At 49.2% G+C, this 20,265-nt stretch overlaps 8 protein-coding genes across 8 annotated transcripts; 6 read left to right on the plus strand and 2 right to left on the minus strand.

The window, feature by feature from the left end:
* Positions 1-150: 150 nt before the first annotated feature.
* On the plus strand, positions 151-1,484 carry PV10_02767 (tRNA (guanine-N(7)-)-methyltransferase). The gene is made up of 3 exons (XM_016367124.1): positions 151-393; positions 502-719; positions 796-1,484. The coding sequence occupies exons 1-3, from the start codon at positions 185-187 to the stop codon at positions 1,362-1,364; spliced, it is 996 nt and encodes a 331-aa protein (XP_016226642.1). The 5' UTR covers positions 151-184; the 3' UTR covers positions 1,365-1,484.
* PV10_02768 (uncharacterized protein) lies at positions 1,308-3,736 on the minus strand. Its single transcript, XM_016367125.1, has 5 exons — positions 3,012-3,736; positions 2,474-2,940; positions 2,180-2,418; positions 1,789-2,124; positions 1,308-1,736 (listed from the first exon to the last, which is right to left on the minus strand). Exons 1-5 carry the CDS (start codon positions 3,323-3,325, stop codon positions 1,443-1,445), a joined length of 1,650 nt encoding a protein of 549 aa, XP_016226643.1. The 5' UTR covers positions 3,326-3,736; the 3' UTR covers positions 1,308-1,442.
* A 1,769-nt stretch (positions 3,737-5,505) lies between these two features.
* On the plus strand, positions 5,506-7,306 carry PV10_02769 (uncharacterized protein). Its single transcript, XM_016367126.1, has 3 exons — positions 5,506-5,880; positions 5,937-7,026; positions 7,080-7,306. Exons 1-3 carry the CDS (start codon positions 5,665-5,667, stop codon positions 7,121-7,123), a joined length of 1,350 nt encoding a protein of 449 aa, XP_016226644.1. The 5' UTR covers positions 5,506-5,664; the 3' UTR covers positions 7,124-7,306.
* Positions 7,307-7,375: 69 nt separating this feature from the next.
* Positions 7,376-8,325, plus strand: PV10_02770 (uncharacterized protein; the record flags this gene model as incomplete). Its single annotated transcript, XM_016367127.1, has 1 exon — positions 7,376-8,325. The coding sequence occupies exon 1, from the start codon at positions 7,531-7,533 to the stop codon at positions 8,323-8,325; it is 795 nt and encodes a 264-aa protein (XP_016226645.1). The 5' UTR covers positions 7,376-7,530.
* A 1,046-nt stretch (positions 8,326-9,371) lies between these two features.
* On the plus strand, positions 9,372-13,047 carry PV10_02771 (uncharacterized protein). The gene is made up of 6 exons (XM_016367128.1): positions 9,372-9,517; positions 9,574-10,967; positions 11,020-11,222; positions 11,267-11,571; positions 11,632-12,019; positions 12,100-13,047. The coding sequence occupies exons 1-6, from the start codon at positions 9,442-9,444 to the stop codon at positions 12,896-12,898; spliced, it is 3,165 nt and encodes a 1,054-aa protein (XP_016226646.1). The 5' UTR covers positions 9,372-9,441; the 3' UTR covers positions 12,899-13,047.
* A 1,164-nt stretch (positions 13,048-14,211) lies between these two features.
* PV10_02772 (uncharacterized protein) lies at positions 14,212-16,145 on the plus strand. Its single transcript, XM_016367129.1, has 2 exons — positions 14,212-14,518; positions 14,571-16,145. The coding sequence occupies exons 1-2, from the start codon at positions 14,334-14,336 to the stop codon at positions 15,778-15,780; spliced, it is 1,395 nt and encodes a 464-aa protein (XP_016226647.1). The 5' UTR covers positions 14,212-14,333; the 3' UTR covers positions 15,781-16,145.
* Positions 16,146-16,170: 25 nt separating this feature from the next.
* PV10_02773 (uncharacterized protein) lies at positions 16,171-19,457 on the plus strand. Its single transcript, XM_016367130.1, has one exon. The coding sequence runs from the start codon at positions 16,470-16,472 to the stop codon at positions 18,156-18,158; it is 1,689 nt and encodes a 562-aa protein (XP_016226648.1). The 5' UTR covers positions 16,171-16,469; the 3' UTR covers positions 18,159-19,457.
* Positions 18,149-20,190, minus strand: PV10_02774 (uncharacterized protein). The gene is made up of 8 exons (XM_016367131.1): positions 19,663-20,190; positions 19,483-19,510; positions 19,410-19,424; positions 19,307-19,356; positions 19,237-19,256; positions 19,060-19,168; positions 18,551-18,993; positions 18,149-18,486 (listed from the first exon to the last, which is right to left on the minus strand). Exons 1-8 carry the CDS (start codon positions 19,711-19,713, stop codon positions 18,399-18,401), a joined length of 804 nt encoding a protein of 267 aa, XP_016226649.1. The 5' UTR covers positions 19,714-20,190; the 3' UTR covers positions 18,149-18,398.
* Positions 20,191-20,265: the final 75 nt, after the last annotated feature.

Consider the following 20,265-nt stretch of genomic DNA (forward strand, 5'->3'; position numbering starts at 1 on the left):
AAGATCTTGTGGTGTTGACGCTTGGCAACAATTCTCGAACTATTAAACTATGTCGGTCTCGGCGAATCATTATTCCCTTACCATACTCTCAATTTCTCCGCCCATATTTTTCAATATCAAATTCAAGCATCAACAACCTACCTAGTAACTAACCAATTCACCAACTCCCCTCTTAACCATCACCATGGTCGGCCCTGCTAATAAACGGCAAAAACGGGACGAATACCGTAAAGCACAAGAGCAATACCAAGGCCCCAACAAGAAACCTACATCCTCGACCGAGACTGGACCTAGTGCATCCAACAACAATGGCCGTCCAATTCAATTACCAAAGAAGAAATTCTACCGTCAACGAGCTCATGCAAATCCCTTTTCGGACCATGCTTTGATTTAGTAAGTTGATGATCGATATCTTGGAAATGTAGTTTGTTTTGAATGTGGAGATTGAGATTAAGATGGCGATTGTGATTATGGACTAACGCAAGATTTTTACTCATCAAGTCCTTCATCGCCTGAAGATATGGATTGGTCGACTCATTATCCTGATTTCGTCAAGTTGGACAATAATGATGATGATGATAATGATGGGAACGATACCGCATTACAGTCAAGAAGAAACATGAGCTTGACCCAAAATATTGAGATTGCGGATATTGGGTGTGGGTTTGGTGGGTTATTGGTGGCTCTGTCGCCTGCTTTTCCGGATACATTGATTCTAGGTATATCTAACCCCTTCTCCCTTGTCCCTTCCAATGTCTTACTTGGTATGTAAGTTGAGCTGACTTTTGTGTACAGGTATGGAATTACGACTCCAAGTAACGGAATATGTCGTGCGTCGGATCCATGCTCTACGGGCGCAGAATGCCGATCAAGTACCCAAATCCACGTCCATGTCCACGACAACGACAACGACGACAAGTTCACATGCACCATATCAAAACATCTCCTGTCTTCGAGCCAACACGATGAAATTCCTCCCTAATTACTTCTCTCGTGGACAACTGAGTAAAGTGTTTTTATGTTTCCCAGATCCGCATTTCAAACAGCGCAAGCATAAAGCAAGGATCGTGTCGGCACAACTCAATGCAGAGTATGCGTATGTGACGCGTCCGGGTGGGTTGGTCTACACTATTACTGACGTCGAGGAGTTGTCGGGTTGGATGGTCAAGCATTTCGTGGGTTCTGAGGCAGGCGATGCTGCTGAGTTGTGGGAGCGTGTCGACGGTCAGGATTGGTTGAAGGATGATCCGTGTGTTGCGATCATGAGTCAGGAGACTGAAGAGTCGAAAAAGGTTACGCGAAATGGTGGGAATAAGTATATTGCCATCTTTCGAAGGAAGGAAGATCCTGCGTGGCCGACGTGATGGTATGATGCTATCACGACAAATGTGTACCATTTTTGAGTGTACGACATACATCAGAGGAACTGCAGTCCGATCGAACTATACAGCTGGCTGGACTTTCTTATCGCGCGAACCAACGCCAATCAGACCGTTCTCGTCCTCGGCATTACTCTCCACTGGCGCCATTCCCACAATCTCCCCCTTTTTCAACGCTTCCACGTCGAGTCGCGGTCCAGTGTAATTCTTGCGACCGTCAACAAACCATTGAATGACAGACACCACCAAAACAATCGCAAATGCTGCCACACAGTAATTCATGTTGCTTCCAGTGACTTCGGCATATGGGGGAAACATGAAGAGCACTGTGGTGAGAATCGCATATGCAATACCGATCTGTTATTCTGTCAGCAAGATGGATGCATTTGAGGGCGTATTTGATACTCACCAAGTTGGTTATCCATCCCAACCAATTGGGCATCTTGAAGGGACGGTTTTCAGGTAGCATTTTGCGGCCTCGAAGACAATTGATGGCAGGCGGGATGGCGTATGTCACTCCAAGTGCCACCACCGATGCCGACACAATGGCATTGTATGCACTTGTCGATCCAAGGAAGATTAAGCCGAAGATGACGACCAAGATTGAAGTGAAGATCAATGCATTCAACGGAACCACCAGTCCTTTGTGGATTCTGGCCAACCATGGAGAGGCTGGAAGACCTCCATCTCTCGCAAATGCATACACCATCCTACTACTTGTGGTCAAGATGGAGATCCCGGCGAACTAGACTCTTGTCAGCTGATCCTTGGTACTTCGTCACACACGGACGACTACTTACGGTCAGGCAGACCAGGGGAAACATGAGAAGGCAGATGGCACCAGCTTTGTTGCCGGTGGCATCATAGAAGATTTGCAACATGGGGCCGGCCAGGGACGTGATGACGGTATCGATGTCTTTGGAAACAAACAGCAGTACCGAAAGATATATGAAACCAGTTACGACTCCGATCAAGACGCAACCAATCATAATCCTGGGCCCATCCCGGGTAGCATCGGCGAGTTCTTCAACACAGTGGGCTTGCAAAATGTGAGTCGATAAACAGCGAACCAAAGGGCGCCCAGGGAGACATACCAACGGCGTCAAAAGCAGTCAGACCAAAACTTCCCTGCAGCAATCCAAGGAGCCATGCTAGACCATTTGGCCAGCCGGTCTCATTGATAAAGTCTCCATATACGAAGCTTCCGCTTTGATAGTTTGGGGAGGAGCAAGCGAGGACGGTGATTGAGATGACTGCCCATCCTGTGATGGACCAAAACAAGGCGGCTTGGGTAATATAGGGAAGAATGCGAGTAAGGTAGGCATTGACGAGGAAGGCGATCAGACTGAAGGCAATATAGATCAGGAATTGGTGCCATCGATGTGACTCGTAGGACGGGTCGGCGAGGGAGATGATTCCAATGATCAGAGAGCTTCCCAAAAGACCCGCAGTGGCCGAGAGGGCGACCCAGCCGGCGGTGTTGATCCACCCAGTGATCCAGGACAGAAGTGGCACCCAGCGCCTCCAGCTGATGACTGCTACCCAGTGGTATTGACCTCCTCTATATGAGCGAAAGAGCCTTTGTCAGTACAGGACGACCATAAGACATGTGTGAGGACTCTGTTTACTCACGCCGTTGGATATGCAGAAAGGAACTCGGCCATTGATGCAGCAAGGCACAAGTTACAGACACCAGCGACGATGAGACCCCAAATGACACTAGAGGGACCACCGGAGGGAAGAGCCAGAGACATACTGGCGCCGAGAGCGGTCCAGGAGTTGAGGATGGCAAAGGCGAGTCCAAGCATAGACAGGAAGCCAAAGTTACGGTTCAACTCCTGCTTGATACCGAAATTGGCGAGAGCGGCGTCATCATGAACCACGCTCGTTCGCCGACGTTGGAATTTGGCCTCTGATTTGGAGCTTGATCTTCGTCGAACGTCCATTTTGAGTTTCTGGATGATGAATGGAGACACGTGGGGGATGGAGAAGGAGGAGAGAGAAGGGCAGGGACGGCGTTGGCTCTACGAGTATGTGTAATATCAAGCTGTAATGACGGTGGTGCTAAGAGATGTGTAGGAGAGAGAGAGAGAGAGTTCATGGGTGGTAGAAGATCTCTAGTAGTAGCTGACTCCGTCAATACAAGAAAGTGCGGCTATAGCTTTACGGAAATCAGCGCAAGACCCTAGACATTCGTAGTCAGCAAACGTTCGAGCTCCTATTGATCATCACGTTACATAATTGAGTTTGAGAGGGAAACAATTAGCATCGTTATGGAGTGGGATGAGTCGCGGGAGTACTCCATCGTGGTGGAGGCGGTGGTGGTTAAATAATAAAAGTCGATGGCGCCATTGCTGGATCCTCCGAATGGACGCCATGAGACATGGTTAAGAGTTGTAGCAGAATCTAGTCTCCCCCGATTGTCGGAGTAATGCGTCGTTCATAGTGAGAAGTCTAGTAGAAATGAGAGCAGACACGTTGGTGGAAGCTACGATTTCTGTCGATCTGGCAGGCACATGCAGGATGACATAGTGAGGGAGGAGCGAAGGAGGAGCTCTTTCCCAAAATGTTGGTTCAGAATGATAAGACTTGACACAAGACACGTAAAAAAGCTTGTCATGGAAGCCTATCCCTGCTTCCGTCCAATGGCGGGCTTGGGCCCCTCGGCCGTTGACAGGGCTCCTGCCTCGTCTCATCGATTACGCAGGCTGACACTGAAGAGCGATACAGAATGGCAATCTGTGAACGGTATAATTAATCCGGATGCCAATTCCAACTGACAACTCCCTTTCAACATTATGTCATCATGATAATGGTACTTCATGTACATCTACTTTACAATGAATGGAAGGATCCCGTGGACAAAGACCTTGAATGCCCAAGTATCACAGCTCAAGTATCACAGCCTCGTTGCCAATCATGGTAACAAAGGAAAACCAAGAAGGCATTCGTCTCCATTGTCAAGATGTCTATTTTGAAGCTGCATGTGCGTTGGGCACAAACATAGATGAAGGCAATAAACACAGGCCATGCTGCTGGGACCGTGCCCTTGCTCAATCTCAACGATACAATTACCATTTTGAAAATGTGCGAGTCTCATACTATCCAGTTCGTTTGCGGTCATGTCATGATCAAAACTGTGGTGCAGTGTTCCGAGAAAGTGGAGGAGCTGCTGAAATGTGGCGACAAGACATCAACTTCACATGAAATGTGTGATGAGTCTCCTGACAAAACTCACGTCTTTCCCAAGGTCTGCGACAAATGCGAGTCATCGAACAATTATGTGATTGCCGAGTATATCGCCAAAGTGCCAGGGGCAAAGTTCGATCTTGTTCGGGCTTGGAAAGAACAATCTCGACAAAGCAAGAGTGAGTCTAGTACTTTTGCCACGAATGAGAACTCATCGACCTCGAGTGTCCAGTCCGACAATTCGGCTCTAGCCGGAGGAAATGAATCAACCAATGCATCAGAATCTTCGTCGTCCAGTAGTGCCAGTGTTAAAACCTCTTCCGTGGGTGCAAGCGATCTTACCGAACTCAAGGCTCGGCTTTGTCGACTCAAGGGACGGTTTGAGCAGCTACTGGCCAAATTACCAGCACAGAAGGTGTCGATTGAGAACGAAGTGGTTAGCAGAGACAACAAAGATTGAGAAATGGAGAAATAAAACAAGAATTCAATGTTGGAATTGGGAGGTTGAGCAGGGCAATGTGTTCTCTAACTGAACTCGGTTAGCTTCAGTGGTCAAACAACAGGCATCAATGCATCAAACGAGGGCCGAGGGGGCAGGTGCAAAAGGCAAAGTGCCCGGTCCAGTAGCTAAAGAAGGAGCGACGCATCATAGTCAATAATGGGAAATGGGCAATTGCCATGGGCACCCGCGCCTTCCGGAAACCAGATTAGCCTTCAGCCTCTGACGATCCCCTCGCCACCAACAAACTCCCCCCCCCCTGCGTTTTGCACTCCTGTGACCCCTCCGATCCCACCGTCATCGCTACCAACCGTGCCAACTCAAAGCTTGGAATCTCAAGTTCGGCATGCTTCCACGCACCCCAAAAGTGAAGCTGATCACTGAAACTCTATGCCGTCATCGAAGCATCGCCCAGCCAATCCAAGCAATTCCTTGACTCTTTCACAAAGCTTTGGACTCCTTGATGTGATATCTTCTAATTGTTTTTAGAGCCTTCTGCTTGCTTATTCTCATGTCAATCCAAGTGCCCTCATCTCTCGTGGGAGTTCCAGTTCCCTCCTCCAATTGACGTCGCGATTTACCTAATGTCTCCTAGTCATGGTCGGTAAACGAAATTTTGACACATTCACCAACCCCAAAGATGACCGCAGAAAAGGAGATATTGAAAGTGGCCCACGACCAAGAAGATTCAATGGTTTGAAAGATGCCGTCGAATATGCAATTGATCGACGCACCACTGCGGACCTCAAGACACTCCTGGCCTCAGGCATTACACGAGGAGAGTACGAAAGAGCGAGAAAATCCGACCAAGAGGTCAGCCAGAAGGTGAAGAGTCATGATTTGGTAGCACGCTGACACGCTGTATCTAGCTCAAGAAAATAAAGAACAAGAACGTCCGCCGCTTCTACGAGAAACAAAATGCCAGACTGAATGACATTGCCGAGGTTGACAGCATTGTGCTGTCCATGGCTGATGACATCCTGGAAAGTATGGACACCGATACAGATCACGATGGGATCAGAGAAAGACAGGGTCTGCTGCAGACCCAAGGCGAGCATGTCGAAGCCTTGCTTCCTGACCAAGTTCAGGCCGATCGAAGACGGGCTGCTCGAAACGCACGATGGGCCATCAATATCAATGTGGTCGCCAACATCATCTTACTACTCGCCAAGAGCATCGCCGCCATGAAATCCTCCTCCCTCTCCTTGATTGCATCCCTTCTCGATTCGGCGTTAGACCTATTATGCACTGTCATTGTATGGTCGACCAACCGCCTTGTCTCATGGCGCTTGTCTGCCCTCTCCAGGAAGTTTCCAGTCGGCCGACGACGCTTAGAGCCCTTGGGCATCCTCGTGTTCAGTATCATCATGGTCATTTCATTCGCCCAGATCCTTCAAGAATCGGTACAAAAATTGCTTCCGGGTGGCCACCACCAAGTCGCCAATCTTCCCGCCGTCGCAATTGCTGCCATGGCCGCAACAGTCGGTATCAAAGGGCTTATTGGGCTTGGGTGCATGAAAATCAAGACCACACAAGTGCAGGCGTTGGCTCAGGATTGCAAAACCGATGTTTACTTCAACACCCTCTCTCTGCTATTCCCATTGATTGGCAAGCATGCTGGCGTTTGGTGGCTGGATCCGGTTGGTGCTGCAATCTTGTCTTTGTACATCATCTACGACTGGGCTGACACGTGTTTTGAAAACATCACTCGCCTGTGTGGCCTGACCGTCGAAGACCACGTGCAGAACAAGTTGATGTACCTGGCTTACCGATTTTGCAATCTCGTGGTGGGTATCAAAGCCGTGACTGCTTACCATGCCGGGGATGGAGTATGGGCGGAGTACGATATCTTGCTAGACGAGAAGACTCCCTTGCGCAGAACTCACGATATTGCTGAGACATTGCAATACTGTGCCGAGGCCCTGGTCGAGGTGGATCGTGCCTTTGTGACGACTGATTGTAAGTCTCCAGATGTATTCTTCCTCCAGTTGGTCACTAATCTTGCTTTCTAGACTCTGCTCAGAATCCCGGGGGTCATGCAACCGACGCGTTGTAGACAAGACTTAGAACGGGGAGAGAACATCACATGTTTCATGCATCATTTAGCGACTAAGCGTCATTGTCGGCGTTGAGAACATGGTTCTTTGTGGTAGGCTTGATAGAAGTGTTGATCCTTCGCTCACAATAGAATTCCCAATCTAATCCATGCCTCGGCACGGGTTCTTCTTTGCGATAGCACTACCTAATAGGTACTTAATGTGACATTCCTCTCCAAATCCTTCTACCCCACACTTTCCTGGCAGCTAAAAGCTGACAATGCCCTGACTGCGCCGTCATCATTGATCACTGCACTTAATACTATTCCTCGGACCTCCCTAAGAATTACGGCCAAATCAGTATTGACTTTTCTTCGATCAGGTTGAGCCAGCTACAATAAGACCTCCTAGATATCAACTTCCCAGCATGCCACACCTTGATAACAATGGAGTCAAGATCTATTACGAGGTGCACGGTGAGGGACCACCGCTCCTCCTAAGTCATGGCTTCTCGTCTACGTCTGGCATGTGGAAAGGCCAAGTCTCCACTATATCGACTTACTTCAAACTCATCACCTGGGACATGCGAGGCCATGGACAAAGCGACTATCCCCGCGACCAGTCAGCATACAGTGAGGAATTGACCGTGTCCGATATGGCAGCCATTCTCGATCATGTCTGCGGACCCGGCAGCTCGGCAATTGTGGGTGGCCTCTCCTTGGGCGGATACATGTCGCAGGCATTCTACCGAGATCACCCCGACCGCGTTCGAGCACTTCTGATCATCGCGACCGGCCCGGGTTTCAAAAAGGATTCAGCGCGCGATGCCTGGAACGAGACTGCTCACAAGACTGCAAAAGCATTTGAGACCAAAGGTCTTGCTCCCCTCCAGCAAGAGAGCCCCGAGCGAGCCTCCGCCACGCATCGTGACGCCACTGGCCTGGCATTGGCGGCAAGGGGGATGCTCGCGCAGAGAAATTCCGGCGTCTTTGATGCCTTGCCCCAAATCAAGGTCCCAAGTCTGATCGTGGTCGGTGCGGACGACACCCCATTCCTACCTGCGAGCGAGTACATGCTCAAGAAGATCCCAGGGGCCAAGAAAGTCGTCATCCCTCGTGCTGGCCATGCCGTCAATATCGACCAGCCCCAGTTGTTCTTGAAGGCTATAATGCCATTTTTGGATGATTTCCGACAAGAAAGGAATCCCAAGTCGCTGCTCTAAGTAGTGAATCATGTCAACCCAATGGTAATCTAAATCCTGAACTGCACTGCACATATAGTCTCTATAGTTGCCACTATGTTCTACGGACGATCCCCAGATCTCCATCCGCAATGCTCTAGTGTGTCACTCCTTCCCTGAATCCCGAGTCGTGGCTCTTTAGCTCCTTCTAGTTTTGTTGACATTTTTATTTTTTTTATTCAGGAGTTCCTTGGCTTCTCGTCTCGCTTCTTGCCTCCACATCCTTCACACAGTCCATCTGCAACGACCACTACGTACCCTCATGCTTCGAACGATGGGCTGCCACTCAACGAGGCCAGCAAGTCAAATGCGTATATTGTCGCACCCCGTGGCAAGATAACATTAGTGATATGGACGCCATCAGAAAGTCTGCAAAAGCAGGCGAAGAGGGGTATCTTAACGTAGGGCTATCATTTTGCCATGTCTACCACACGCGATTACGATGCGTATTATGGGACTTGGGCGAGGACAGGGTTTGGGCACTTTGGGATAGTTTGGTGACAAGGACGATGGGGTGGGTCACAGCCAGATCTTGGCCCCATCCCTTCCCTTTTCAGTTGTTTCTCGCGAGTACGAGCAAGAGTTTACGGAGTAGTTGAAACGATCCGCCAACCGTCACGTTGGCGTGGTTGATTAGCCCTAGAGGGCGCCGAGAACTGTTTTCCGACGCCTAGTTCCAGGGCTCAACCGTTACAGACTTACAGGGATGTTGCTCTCCCTGTTAGAAGACACTGCGCTAAACATTGAGACTGGCACTGGCTGAGCTTGATGTGCTACAGACGTGATCAAGAGTCACAATACCCCAAGGGTCAACTGCTCGTGGTGATGAAAAAGCAGGACTGACTGATCCACTTGGCCGCATACAGTTGAGCAACCTCAACCTTGCCGTTATGATTGGCGTACGGCCGACATCTGCGCTGGGTGCCTGATGGGACGATCCCTTAATCAGCCATACAAGACCCACGTTTTCGAGTGAGCCCTGGTGGACTTCTATCTCAATCATTCATTTCATTGCGACTTTGTTTTGACTTCCTGGCCCTCAATTCTACTTCCGCTCACCAATTGACAATAATGTATGTTTAATCAGTAGTCACCACCATGTCCCTAGGGACACCGCTCAAGAGGCTGATAATATGTGTGGACTCGTCCGAGCAAGGAGATGATGGCAAATCAGGTGCTTGCTTCTCCTTACTAAGCGATCTACTTTCTTCGCGCACTGACACAGTTCAGCAACTGGGAACCAAAGTACGATATTTCGACTCAAGAGCATCGTCCGAACTGGAGTCTGTCATGACGCACAAGGACAAGCCTTTGATCAGGTTGTGCGCTACTATCGCGCTGCCGAAGATGGGCCCAGCCGCATTGAACGACTGAAGAACAAGACGACGGTGCCGCATTTCGAAAAGCAAATCAAGGAAATCGTCAAGGAAATTTGCGAAACCCTCGAAGACTCCAAAGATGAACTGTTTCTCTACGGCTTTGGTCGTGGAGGTTTCATCGTCCGCGCTGTCGCTGGTGTCTTGAACACACTGCGTCTTCCCTTGCGTAAAGACCTGAAGCACTTTGATGTTCTATATCAAAGCACGATCGATGTCTTCAAAGCTCGTCACGAGGATGACAATCGCAACGGTCCCCAGATCATTGAATTTCTGGCTGCTCATACAACCGTCTTGCCTCGTATTCAGTTCGTGGGTGTTTTTGAAACCCTCAAGTATACTGCAGAAGGTCCAATGCACGATATATCTCTCGTCAAGTCGATTGCCAATCTCAGGCATGCACTAGCCATCAACGAGGCTCGTTCTCAATATACTCCTGAATTCATCGAGAACCCTCCGTTTGCACAAGCAAAAGTGTCAAGCTTTATTCAAGCATGGTTCGTTGGAACACATCAAGATCTTCGAGGCGGCACCTTAGAAGATGGACTCTCTTTGTATCCACTTCAATGGATGATCCTCGAAAGTATCAAGTGCGGCTTGTGTGTCGGCTTCGCCTCCAGCAAATCTCCCCCAGAGATGGAAAACCCTCTCTCTCTAACATTTCCCCACTATGGAGGCGATCCTCCCACGCTCGATCATGAAGAAAAGGTGGAATGGCAAATCGACTACACCAATGGGATCCAGGCCTTGTTGTTTGATCTCCAGAGTGTGCATGGTCTTCAAAGCAGTGTCAATAACCAATATCACGGGCTCCAAATCAATTCTTCCAAGTACTTTTACAACAGTCCTCGCAAAATGTTCACCTCCAAGAATGTTTTGGGGCCAAAGTCATCAGTTGTCGGAAGCTTGATAGGTTGGAATGAATCTGGTATGTCTCATGCGACGGAGAGTGCTTGGGGAGGCACTGATTTCCAAACAAGGAGCTACGGCACCATCATCCACCCGTCTGTATTCTACATCCTCGACCGATATTCCCAGTTTTATGAACAGCCTCGATTCAAATCGATCAAGACCGAAATTGGCGATTTCCGAGACCGGTGTCTCCAAGATACTGGATCGGTTGTCCCGCCTTGGCTTGAAGGGTTTGAACTACAAGCCAGCGGAGTGAAGGCATTCCGCATCCTGGTCTGTGGCAAGACAGGTGTCGGCAAATCATCCTTGATCAACGCCGTTTTTGGAGTGGAAATGGTCAGTTTCCGACCATGGTTAAGTTCCTCCGGTCCCATACTGACTCTGCTAGACCCACGAGTCCGATTCGTATGCACAGGGCGTGCACGATATCGAACAGGCATTTGAATCGCCTAACCATCCCGGTCTTTTACTCCACGACTCACGAGGCTGGCAAGCTGGAACGGACACGGAATTGGATCTGATTGCGAAATTCCTACGCCATCGCGCGTATCAAAAGGATCCTGCCGAGTCATTGCACGTGATATGGTACGTGTATAGCAAGCCATTCAAGACACGACTAATGCAATGGTTAAAAGGTTTTGTGTCGACGCCGATGTGAGTCGAATTGAAGAAGCGGATAGAAAGACATTTGCAACAATTGCGCAATATTCCAACCACGTGCCGGTTTTCGTGGTTGGGACGAAAAAGGACAAGTTGACAGCATTACATCAAGTCAAGTTGCTGGAAAAGTTCATGGAAGAGACCAACGATTTCAAGGAATCTAAAAGACTAGCGGCGGAGGCAGCATCAAAAGAAGCAGATGAACAATTTATGCGACTACGCACAGAGTTGGCCAAGGTCCCTCATTATAAAGCAGATGGGTTTGTCTGTCTTTCTAAAGGTAAGGGCAATTATCCCTTAAATGATAGTGTGAGAGGGGGGGTTACTAACCAATCTCCAGACGACAAACCAGGCATCAAAGATCTCCTGACACAAACGCTCGAGTTGATCAGTGATGAAAGGGTCCGTCTTTTCTGCGTAGCCGCCCAAGTTGTGGATGTCGAGCAGAAAATTGACTCGGCCATTACAGAATGTATGCGACTATCGACACACGCGGTCAGGACGGCCATGGTTCCTCTCCCGTTTTCTGGAGTGATTGGCACCCCGACTGTGGCTCGCATTCTCTGTGAGCATATGCTTTTGTGCTTTGGATTCCCCAAGACCATTCCAGATGAGATTGAGGAAATCATGAAGCGGATTCTTCTGGGTCACATGAAGAAGTTCATGACGGTGACTTTGATTGAATTTACCGCTATCAGTCTGGTGACGGCAGGGATTATTGTTGGCACGTAAGTGAGGCGCGAATTGCTTTTTTTGGCTTACATATATTCGTCAGAACAGGTACTAATCAGAGGGATTGGGTTTATAGTATGGGAGCTGGATCTGCAGTGGCTCTGTCCTTGACGATTTTGGCCGCCCCTCCAACAGCGAGAATGATGTTCAAATGTGCGGCCGATCTTATCTTGATCTTGGAAAGATCGTTTCGATACAAGGGGAAATATGTGTCGACCAAACAGATTGAAGATGCCGCGATATACTACACGACAACCACGTTCACGACGTTCTCGGGCAAGGAGAAACTATTACAGGCTCATGTGCACGAAGAGATTGATAAATTGATTCCCCTGACCAAAGTGGGAGCGGGGATTCGATTCGCCAGACTACGCGACGGATTTGCAGATATCGTGTACAAGAACCGATTCGAGAAACCCGACAACGATCAGCGCAGCGAGCTTTCTTCACCATCAGTCCCAGAACTCCCCAACAAGGAGATCGCAGAGCTGGGCAGCACACCGGTGTTTGCTGAACTGGAAGGCTCTCGGATGGTTGCAGAATTGCCCGCAGAAGTGAACCTGCCCTTGCGAAATACTCGATCCCACACTGCGCCACAGAATGTTAACAGTGCGACGACAACGACTTCAGATACGCCGAGCTGGATTCACACGCCAGACTCGGTGTCAGGACGGTCGAGCGAACGAGGTCTCAGTGAGGACGAAATGTGCGCGAACACGACACTTGGATCACCAGTGTCGCCTGAAGATGAGATAAGCACACGCACGACCAACGACTCGATGCAAAAGAAGAGTAGTAGCAGTGTCTTGTCTAGAATGATGGGCAGGCGGAACTTGTCGAATAAGTTTGGTTTGTCTAAAACTAAGAGCGGTTAAGGCGAGGCAGTGCTCGGTATGGGTACTGGCTGGATTCAGCCAGAGACTTTGAGGTGACGACAGCTCATAAGGATAATATATGCATGGATATAATAGCTCGGAGCGGCGGTGTTGTCCTTCATATAGCCCAGAGGCATGGAACAGAGAATAAACAGTTTAGTTTCATGATATATCGGTGACATTGCCAGTAGTGCCAGACTAGCTCATGTGATATATTGGGACAAGAAGGGCAAACGGTCACAGCGAGCTGAAGTTACATGATCATGTCACTGGCTCGAGATGAATGTGCAGTGGATGATAGTAGGATACCACGTTGTGTGTGTACAGACATGATTCATCCCTTTAGCCGTACTCCATCTAAAAATCCCGCTACCCCGAGAATATCTTCACAGCCTAAGAATTACCTACATGTGCTAGAATAAACTAAAACTTTGTCCCTCGGCCGGAGGGGCCATTGGTGTCTTGGATTTACGGGTGGATGTGTGTGTGGCCGAGGCTGGGGAAAAGATCTGAGATTTGAATCTCGGATGCATGTGTTGGTACCTCATGTGAAGTATTATCAAGAATCGGTACAAATCCTACAATATGTACATCAATTCGCTATGGGCATGTGCAAACAAAGACAGCCTCGGTGAAAAATATCCATTTCCACGTTCTCACGGCGTGGCCGAATTGACGTGACAATGCCCAGCTTCGTCGAGGCGGAGAAGAGGTAATAAATTTTCTAGGCATGACATCTGTGGGTGGGAGGTACGATGTAGGTAGGTGGTAGTGAGTGCGTATCTCGTATATTTCCGCAATGGGTACCTTTGGGGGAGAAAGGTGGCTTATCGATAGACCATACGGGGAAGAATGAGGGGCAATCCAGGCCTTTTTGGGGGCGAACTGGGTTAGGGTTCTAGGGATGCCATGCCCCCGGGGTGAATCTTCAGTTAACCTCGGGAGCAAGCGAAGACAGCTATGACAGCCTACCAGGTGATGATGATCTCTGATGCTATGATCGGTTGTATTGCCACTTGGAGGCTGGCCATGCGGTTCAAGATCGGTTATCAGATTGTTAGCGTATCATTCAGACTGATCTATCCGATCACTTTTCAACGCTAGAACAACTAACAACCAAAATCTGACATTTCAACTCCCTCTTCTAGGTCCAGCTCCAGTTCCAGCTCCACTGAATCGACGGTAGTTGTACGCTAACGCTATCTTACCCTGCACGCCCAGCTACCCACCGCTCCGTAGGCACTTCCGCCTACCCTGCGCCTGCACCTCCTACTTCCGTCCCCTTCCCCGTACCTGCGTCACGCGCGCAGCCTCAACAACCAACATTTTTTGTATTGCCTTCCTTTGGTCCAACCGACTCGACTCTCATATCCCATCAACTCCCATCCCACCAATACCAACACCTACTCTCTTGTCCTTTCCTCTTCTCCATTTAATGCTCTTGTTTCCCACCTTCTCTCGTCGTATTCAATTCTCCATCTTGACTGCCTTTCGTCGACCTACAACCTCTCTCCCATTCATTACCTCTCCCACCAGAATGGATCACGTTGGAGCAAAGATGTCATCCTTGACCCCCTTTGGGAAGAAACACAAAGTCACCGTCATTGGGTCGGGTAATTGGTATTTGGCACCCTCGTCTGACTTCCATTTCCCTCCATTAACACCTCACTAGGGGCTCTACCATTGCCAAAATGGTTGCTGAGAGTACCGCCGAGAACCCTGACCTCTTTGAACGAGATGTGCAAATGTGGGTGTATGAAGAACAAGTCCAACTCGACCCCAAGTCAAAACACTACAATGAATCCTCTCCCTTGAGCAAAGGGCCCCAGAAGCTCACCCAAATCATCAACACCTACCACGAAAACATCAAGTACCTCCCAGACATCCCTCTCCCTCCCAACGTCATTGCCAATCCCTCCCTCACCGACGCCGTCAAAGACTCGTCTATTCTCATCTTCAACCTTCCTCACCAGTTCATCATGGGTCTCTGCAAACAAATGAAAGGGCATATCCTCCCCTATGCTCGTGGCATTTCCTGTATAAAGGGTGTCAACGTCCATGACACGTCAATCAGTCTCTTCTCCGAGACTATTGGTGAGGAGCTCGGCATCTATGTTGGTGCTCTGTCAGGAGCCAATATTGCCGGTGAAGTCGCCCAGGAGAAGTTTTCAGAAACCACAATTGCCTATGCTCCCCCACCCATTGATTCTCGAGCTCCCACTCCCGCCACATCTCAAGGTCCCAGTCCCGTGTCCAGCCACGTCGACCTGTCAAAGCTTGCACACAAGGACGTTTCTGGTCAACCATCCAAGGTCAAGCTACGACCTCTCCCCTCCGAATACCGTCCCATCGATCATTACATCCTGAAAAAGCTCTTCCATCGACGATACTTTCACGTTCGGGTAGTGTCAGATGTCGCCGGTGTGTCATTGGGTGGTGCTCTCAAAAACGTCATTGCCGTCGCCGCTGGTTGGGTCGACGGTTTGGGCTGGGGTGACAATGCCAAAGCCGCTATTATGAGAGTTGGTCTCTTGGAAATGAGAGAATTCGGCAATCGTTTCTTCCCCCACACTGTCAACCCTGACACCTTTACCGTTGAATCTGCTGGTGTGGCTGATTTGATCACCACATGTTCAGGAGGTCGAAATCACCGCTGTGCCATGTTGAGTATCAAAGAAGGAAAGACCATTGAGGAGATTGAGGAGCGAGAACTGAACGGACAGAAATTACAAGGCGCATTGACCGCCGTCGAAGTCAACACCTTCCTCAAGAGTCAAGGCGCCGAAAAGGATTTCCCTCTGATGACGGCGGTCCACAACATTCTCAAGGGTAATGGCAAGGCAGAAGATCTTCCTGATTTGATTGAGCCTGCAGATGAATAGTTTGGTCCCCACGTATGGGAAAACATTCTGCCACGGCTCAATCACAACGGGTGGGCCTCGTTCGTTTGAATGATTGTCTTGTTTTAGTCAGCACGATGCATGATACCCAGGGAGAGGGTGGCGATTGATCATGACCCTTGTATGATGAGCCATGTTGGCTTGTTCGTCTATATCAGACATTAGAATGACAGTGGATGAATTGTAGAAACAGACTTGCCATTGTTGAATGATGGAAAGTTTTGTGTGAGAGATATATAGCGATCGAACTCCACATTATGATTCGTCACATGTTTGGCTTTTGAGCGGAGTCGAAGGACATAAAGTTTAATTTTCATATATTATCCTCAACCATATCAATCCTCGAGTATTGGCCTTATTTTAACTTGTCCACATCATCCTTGTCAACATATATCTTTCCATCCTAGTTACTTAGATAACACATTTACTATTTACAATCGTCATGCCATATCCGTGATTTCACCAATCACCCACCAAGGACAGAGAGCGAGGCTGGACCCAATCGATTTTCAGAGCATTGAGTAACAAAGCTATTGATTTTCTAACCCTCAACTCTCCTTCCCACCTCGTCGCCAGGATTGTGCCATATCACAACATTCATACCATTCATCCACCCTCATCTAACCAACCCAACAAACCACCCATCCACCCATCCACCCATCCACCTAATCATGGACCCAACCCCACCCCTCTCACGAAGTAGGTACCAACGGCAACTCCTCGTCCCCTCCCTCGGCGGCCTATCCGGCCAAACCAACCTTCTCTCGTCCCGCGTCCTAATCATCGGCCTCGGAGGCCTCGGCTGTCCCGCCGCATTATACCTCAGCGGCGCTGGAGTCGGCACCTTGGGTCTCATGGACGGCGACACCGTCGAACTCAGCAACCTACACCGGCAAATCGGCCATTGCGAAGCCAGTGCCCTGAACCACCGATCCAAGGTATCTAGTCTCCTCGATCGATGTCGAGAATCGAATTCTGAAATCACTTATATCCCTCATGAAATGCACGCTACAGCCAGCTCAGGTTCAGGTTCGGATTCGTTGATGAAGGTATTGAGAGAATATCGATATGATGTTGTGTTGGATTGTACGGATAATCCGGCCACCAGGTATTTGATTAGTGATTGTTGTACGGTTTTGGGATTGGTGTTGGTGAGTGGGGCGGCACAGAGGGGGGAGGGCCAGTTGGTGGTTTTGAATGATCCTCCTTTGAAGATGGAGGGAGGAGGAGTAGGGGGAAGAGAAAGGGAAAAGGGTCCTTGTTATCGATGTGTTTTTCCCCGTCCGCCGCCTCCGGAGATGGTGCGTGGATGTGGAGAGATTGGGATTCTAGGTCATGTGGTTGGGACAATTGGGATTTTGATGGCCGGTGAGGTGGTTAAGATTATTAGTCAGGGACGACATCTTCCGCGACGGACAGAGACACAGACACAGACACCGACACCGACACGAGAGGATCTTGATTTGACATCAACATCGACATCGACATCCATCGTTAATGGCGTGAACCCATCCTTGAAACTCGCCATAAACACGACCTCCAAACCATCCTCCCCATCTCAACCTCACACAATGCTCCTCTACAACACCTTCGCCAGCGACCCACGCCAACAATTCCGCACCATCACGTTACGCGGCCGACGGAAAGACTGTCCTGCCTGTGGAGACGACGAAGTCCTTACATCCAAGGGAATCACACGTGTTACAGCCGAAACTATCGAGCAAGGTCGACTTGATTACGTGGCATTCTGTGGCGGTGTGGAGCAGGAAGTCAGGGTGTTGAAGGATGAGAATCGCATTGATGCGAGGATGTTTCTTGATTTGATGAGTCGAGAGACAGAGAAAAGGGAGGAAAAGGAGGAGGAGAAAGAGGTTCTAGTGATCGACGTGCGAGAAAAACACGAGGTGGAATTAGGTGCCAAACTTCGCGGAAGTGTTAATTTGCCGATGTCGAAAATCTTGAGGTTTGACGGTGAAAAGGTCTTTGAGCAATTTGAGAGGGAGGTGATTGAAAGGAGGAGGATGAAGGGGAGAGAAATGGAGAGGAAGGGGAAGAAGAGTCATGATGAGATTGATATCCAGGATATCACGACCGAGGAAATCTCAGGAGATTATGTCGACAACGATACCAACAATCCCCCCGGACCAGCTCTTTATTTTGTCTGTCATCGTGGAAATGACAGTCAAATTGCAGCAGACAAATTCCTACAACATGTCCAAAGCACGAGACAACAAGAGCCTTCCAGTTCTAATCCTGACACTGACCAACCCAATCTGAACCAAGTTGATTGGAGTTGGATAGGTGATGTCAAGGGAGGATTCACAGCTATGGAGAAACTCGAGTTCAACAACGACATTTGATGGAATCCTCATGATATCTATCCAGTATATTATGTCTGGACTAGTCGATTGAAGGGAAATCGTAAACCTAATGTCATTTCCCATCATTTCCCTTCATTAATTCATTGATTCCTTGCGCCCCTAGACAAGTCTCCATCCATGTCTATGGCAACCCCTATAGCGACCGAAAAGAATCAATAATGTCATCAATCATCGTCTACTCTTTGGCTGAAATCAATCTTGCGACAGCGACAACCCCAATCACCTTCTGTCTCTACTCGATGGTAATGGGGAATCTATTCTTGGCGGACTCCTTGACTTTCTGCCAGGATGAGGAGATTGGCTGTGCCTGCGAGACACTTGAATCAGCATCGACATGTTAGTGGAAATGGGGTCATGACGACTTGACCTACGATCTTCTTCGTTCGCCTTCTCTCCGAAATTCGTCAATCAGTCTCAACATTTCTTTGCGACCTGCCGCTGCATCCACCATCCTTCCTCCTAGGCTCATGCTGACTTTGGCATCAGTTCGGACCATGAGTAACCTTTTCAAGAGGAGATGGCGCATGTTCAGACAGACAAAGACTCCACAATCTGAACCATTGTCTTGTTGTGGACTATCGTTGAGGTGAATGAAACGCAAGGGTCGATTGATGACCTTTGAGAGTTTTTGAGTGGCAAGATAAGCCTCTTGGGCGTTGCTCTGATGCATCGAATCGTAATGAAAGGAGACGCCGTCGACAATGGAAACGAGGAGGAGAGACCAGTGGGAACCACCTTCGGCAGTCGAAACAGAGCTCTCGTCATTGATGGGAAGGAAAACGTGAGAAACGCCCTTGAAATCTGGAAGGGCATCCTAGATATCAAGAATCAGAAGGAGTTGAGGCGGGGGTGAGCACTGGCGAGGCTGTAGGTGACAAACCTTGATTGAAGAATCATCTCTGGCTCTCATAAGCATGAATGTCACCGAAGGGCGCAGTAGGATGATATTTGTGGCCTTGTAGTTCTTGAGGTACTCCCTCTCGAGATATCTATGGATGCGCCGGGAGTCAGATGAATGGGCTTGCTTGATGGCCAGGAGAGTTTGGAGGCATCCTACTCTTGCCAGAATGCAATGACCTGAACGTTGTCAGTTTAGGTTCGGATCTTCTTAACAAAGGGGAACCAACATTATCTGTAAGCCAATCATTCTTGAGGACCGAGACATCTTCTCTGGTGACTGAGGTGAGGGTCAGTGGAATTCGCAAAGAGGATTGCACAGGGAGTACTGACGTCGAACTTCGTAGTCTGTAGAGAACATGAGAGTGAGTAAGTGGCGACTGGCGGCTGAGAGGTCATGACTTACAACTGAGATAAGCGTCTTCTGGAGCCAGCTTTTGTAACACAATTGGTCAGTCGGGACAAACTGGGACGGATGTTTGGGTAATTGTTGTTGTTATGGTTGAAGCAAGGGGCGTGTGTCTGGCATCGCCGAAGTCGAGGAAACAAGGCACCTGCGTCGGGAATGAGGATGGGTTGCACCTACTTTCGAAAAATGTCGACTCATTCGCCCGCCAAACGGATGGAGATCGGGCATTCTATGATCAGCACTTGGGCGGGTGATGTTTTAATTCTAAGATTGGTTGAGGAAGAGGGGTCGAGGTTGAAAACGGAGTGGCCGTGCAGTCGATGGTCAAGAATTGGAATTCCTGGTCATGGTGTGCGATGATATTCAAGAAGTAGACGGAGAGGAATTTGAGATGAGGTGTGGCTGGGTCGCAGGTCGCAGGTCGCGCACGATGTATCCTGCTCTTACACTGCTTCTCGACAGACTGGCGTAGGTGTAGGTGGTTGGGTGTGCGATGAAGTCTGGTGGTCGAGGACTGGTCGAGGACAATGTTGCCGCAGTGGAATTGGCGATCAGGCCGGTAGATGGAATGACGAGAGGACGGAGGGTGGATAGGCGCACAGTAGTAGCAGCAACAGTAGCAGCCTTGGAGTCGAGGCCTAACAGATGAGAGGACAATAGATGTACAGGAGTAGTCAGGAGGAGTCAGTGGTAGTCAGTGGTAGTCAGTGGTAGTCAGTGGTAGTCAGTGGTAGTCAGTGGTAGTCAGTGGTAGTACAGAATACGTACCTCCCGTGCTCC

The sequence above is a fragment of the Exophiala mesophila genome (assembly GCF_000836275.1).
Source record: "Exophiala mesophila strain CBS 40295 unplaced genomic scaffold supercont1.2, whole genome shotgun sequence".
NCBI classification, from domain to species: domain Eukaryota; kingdom Fungi; phylum Ascomycota; class Eurotiomycetes; order Chaetothyriales; family Herpotrichiellaceae; genus Exophiala; species Exophiala mesophila.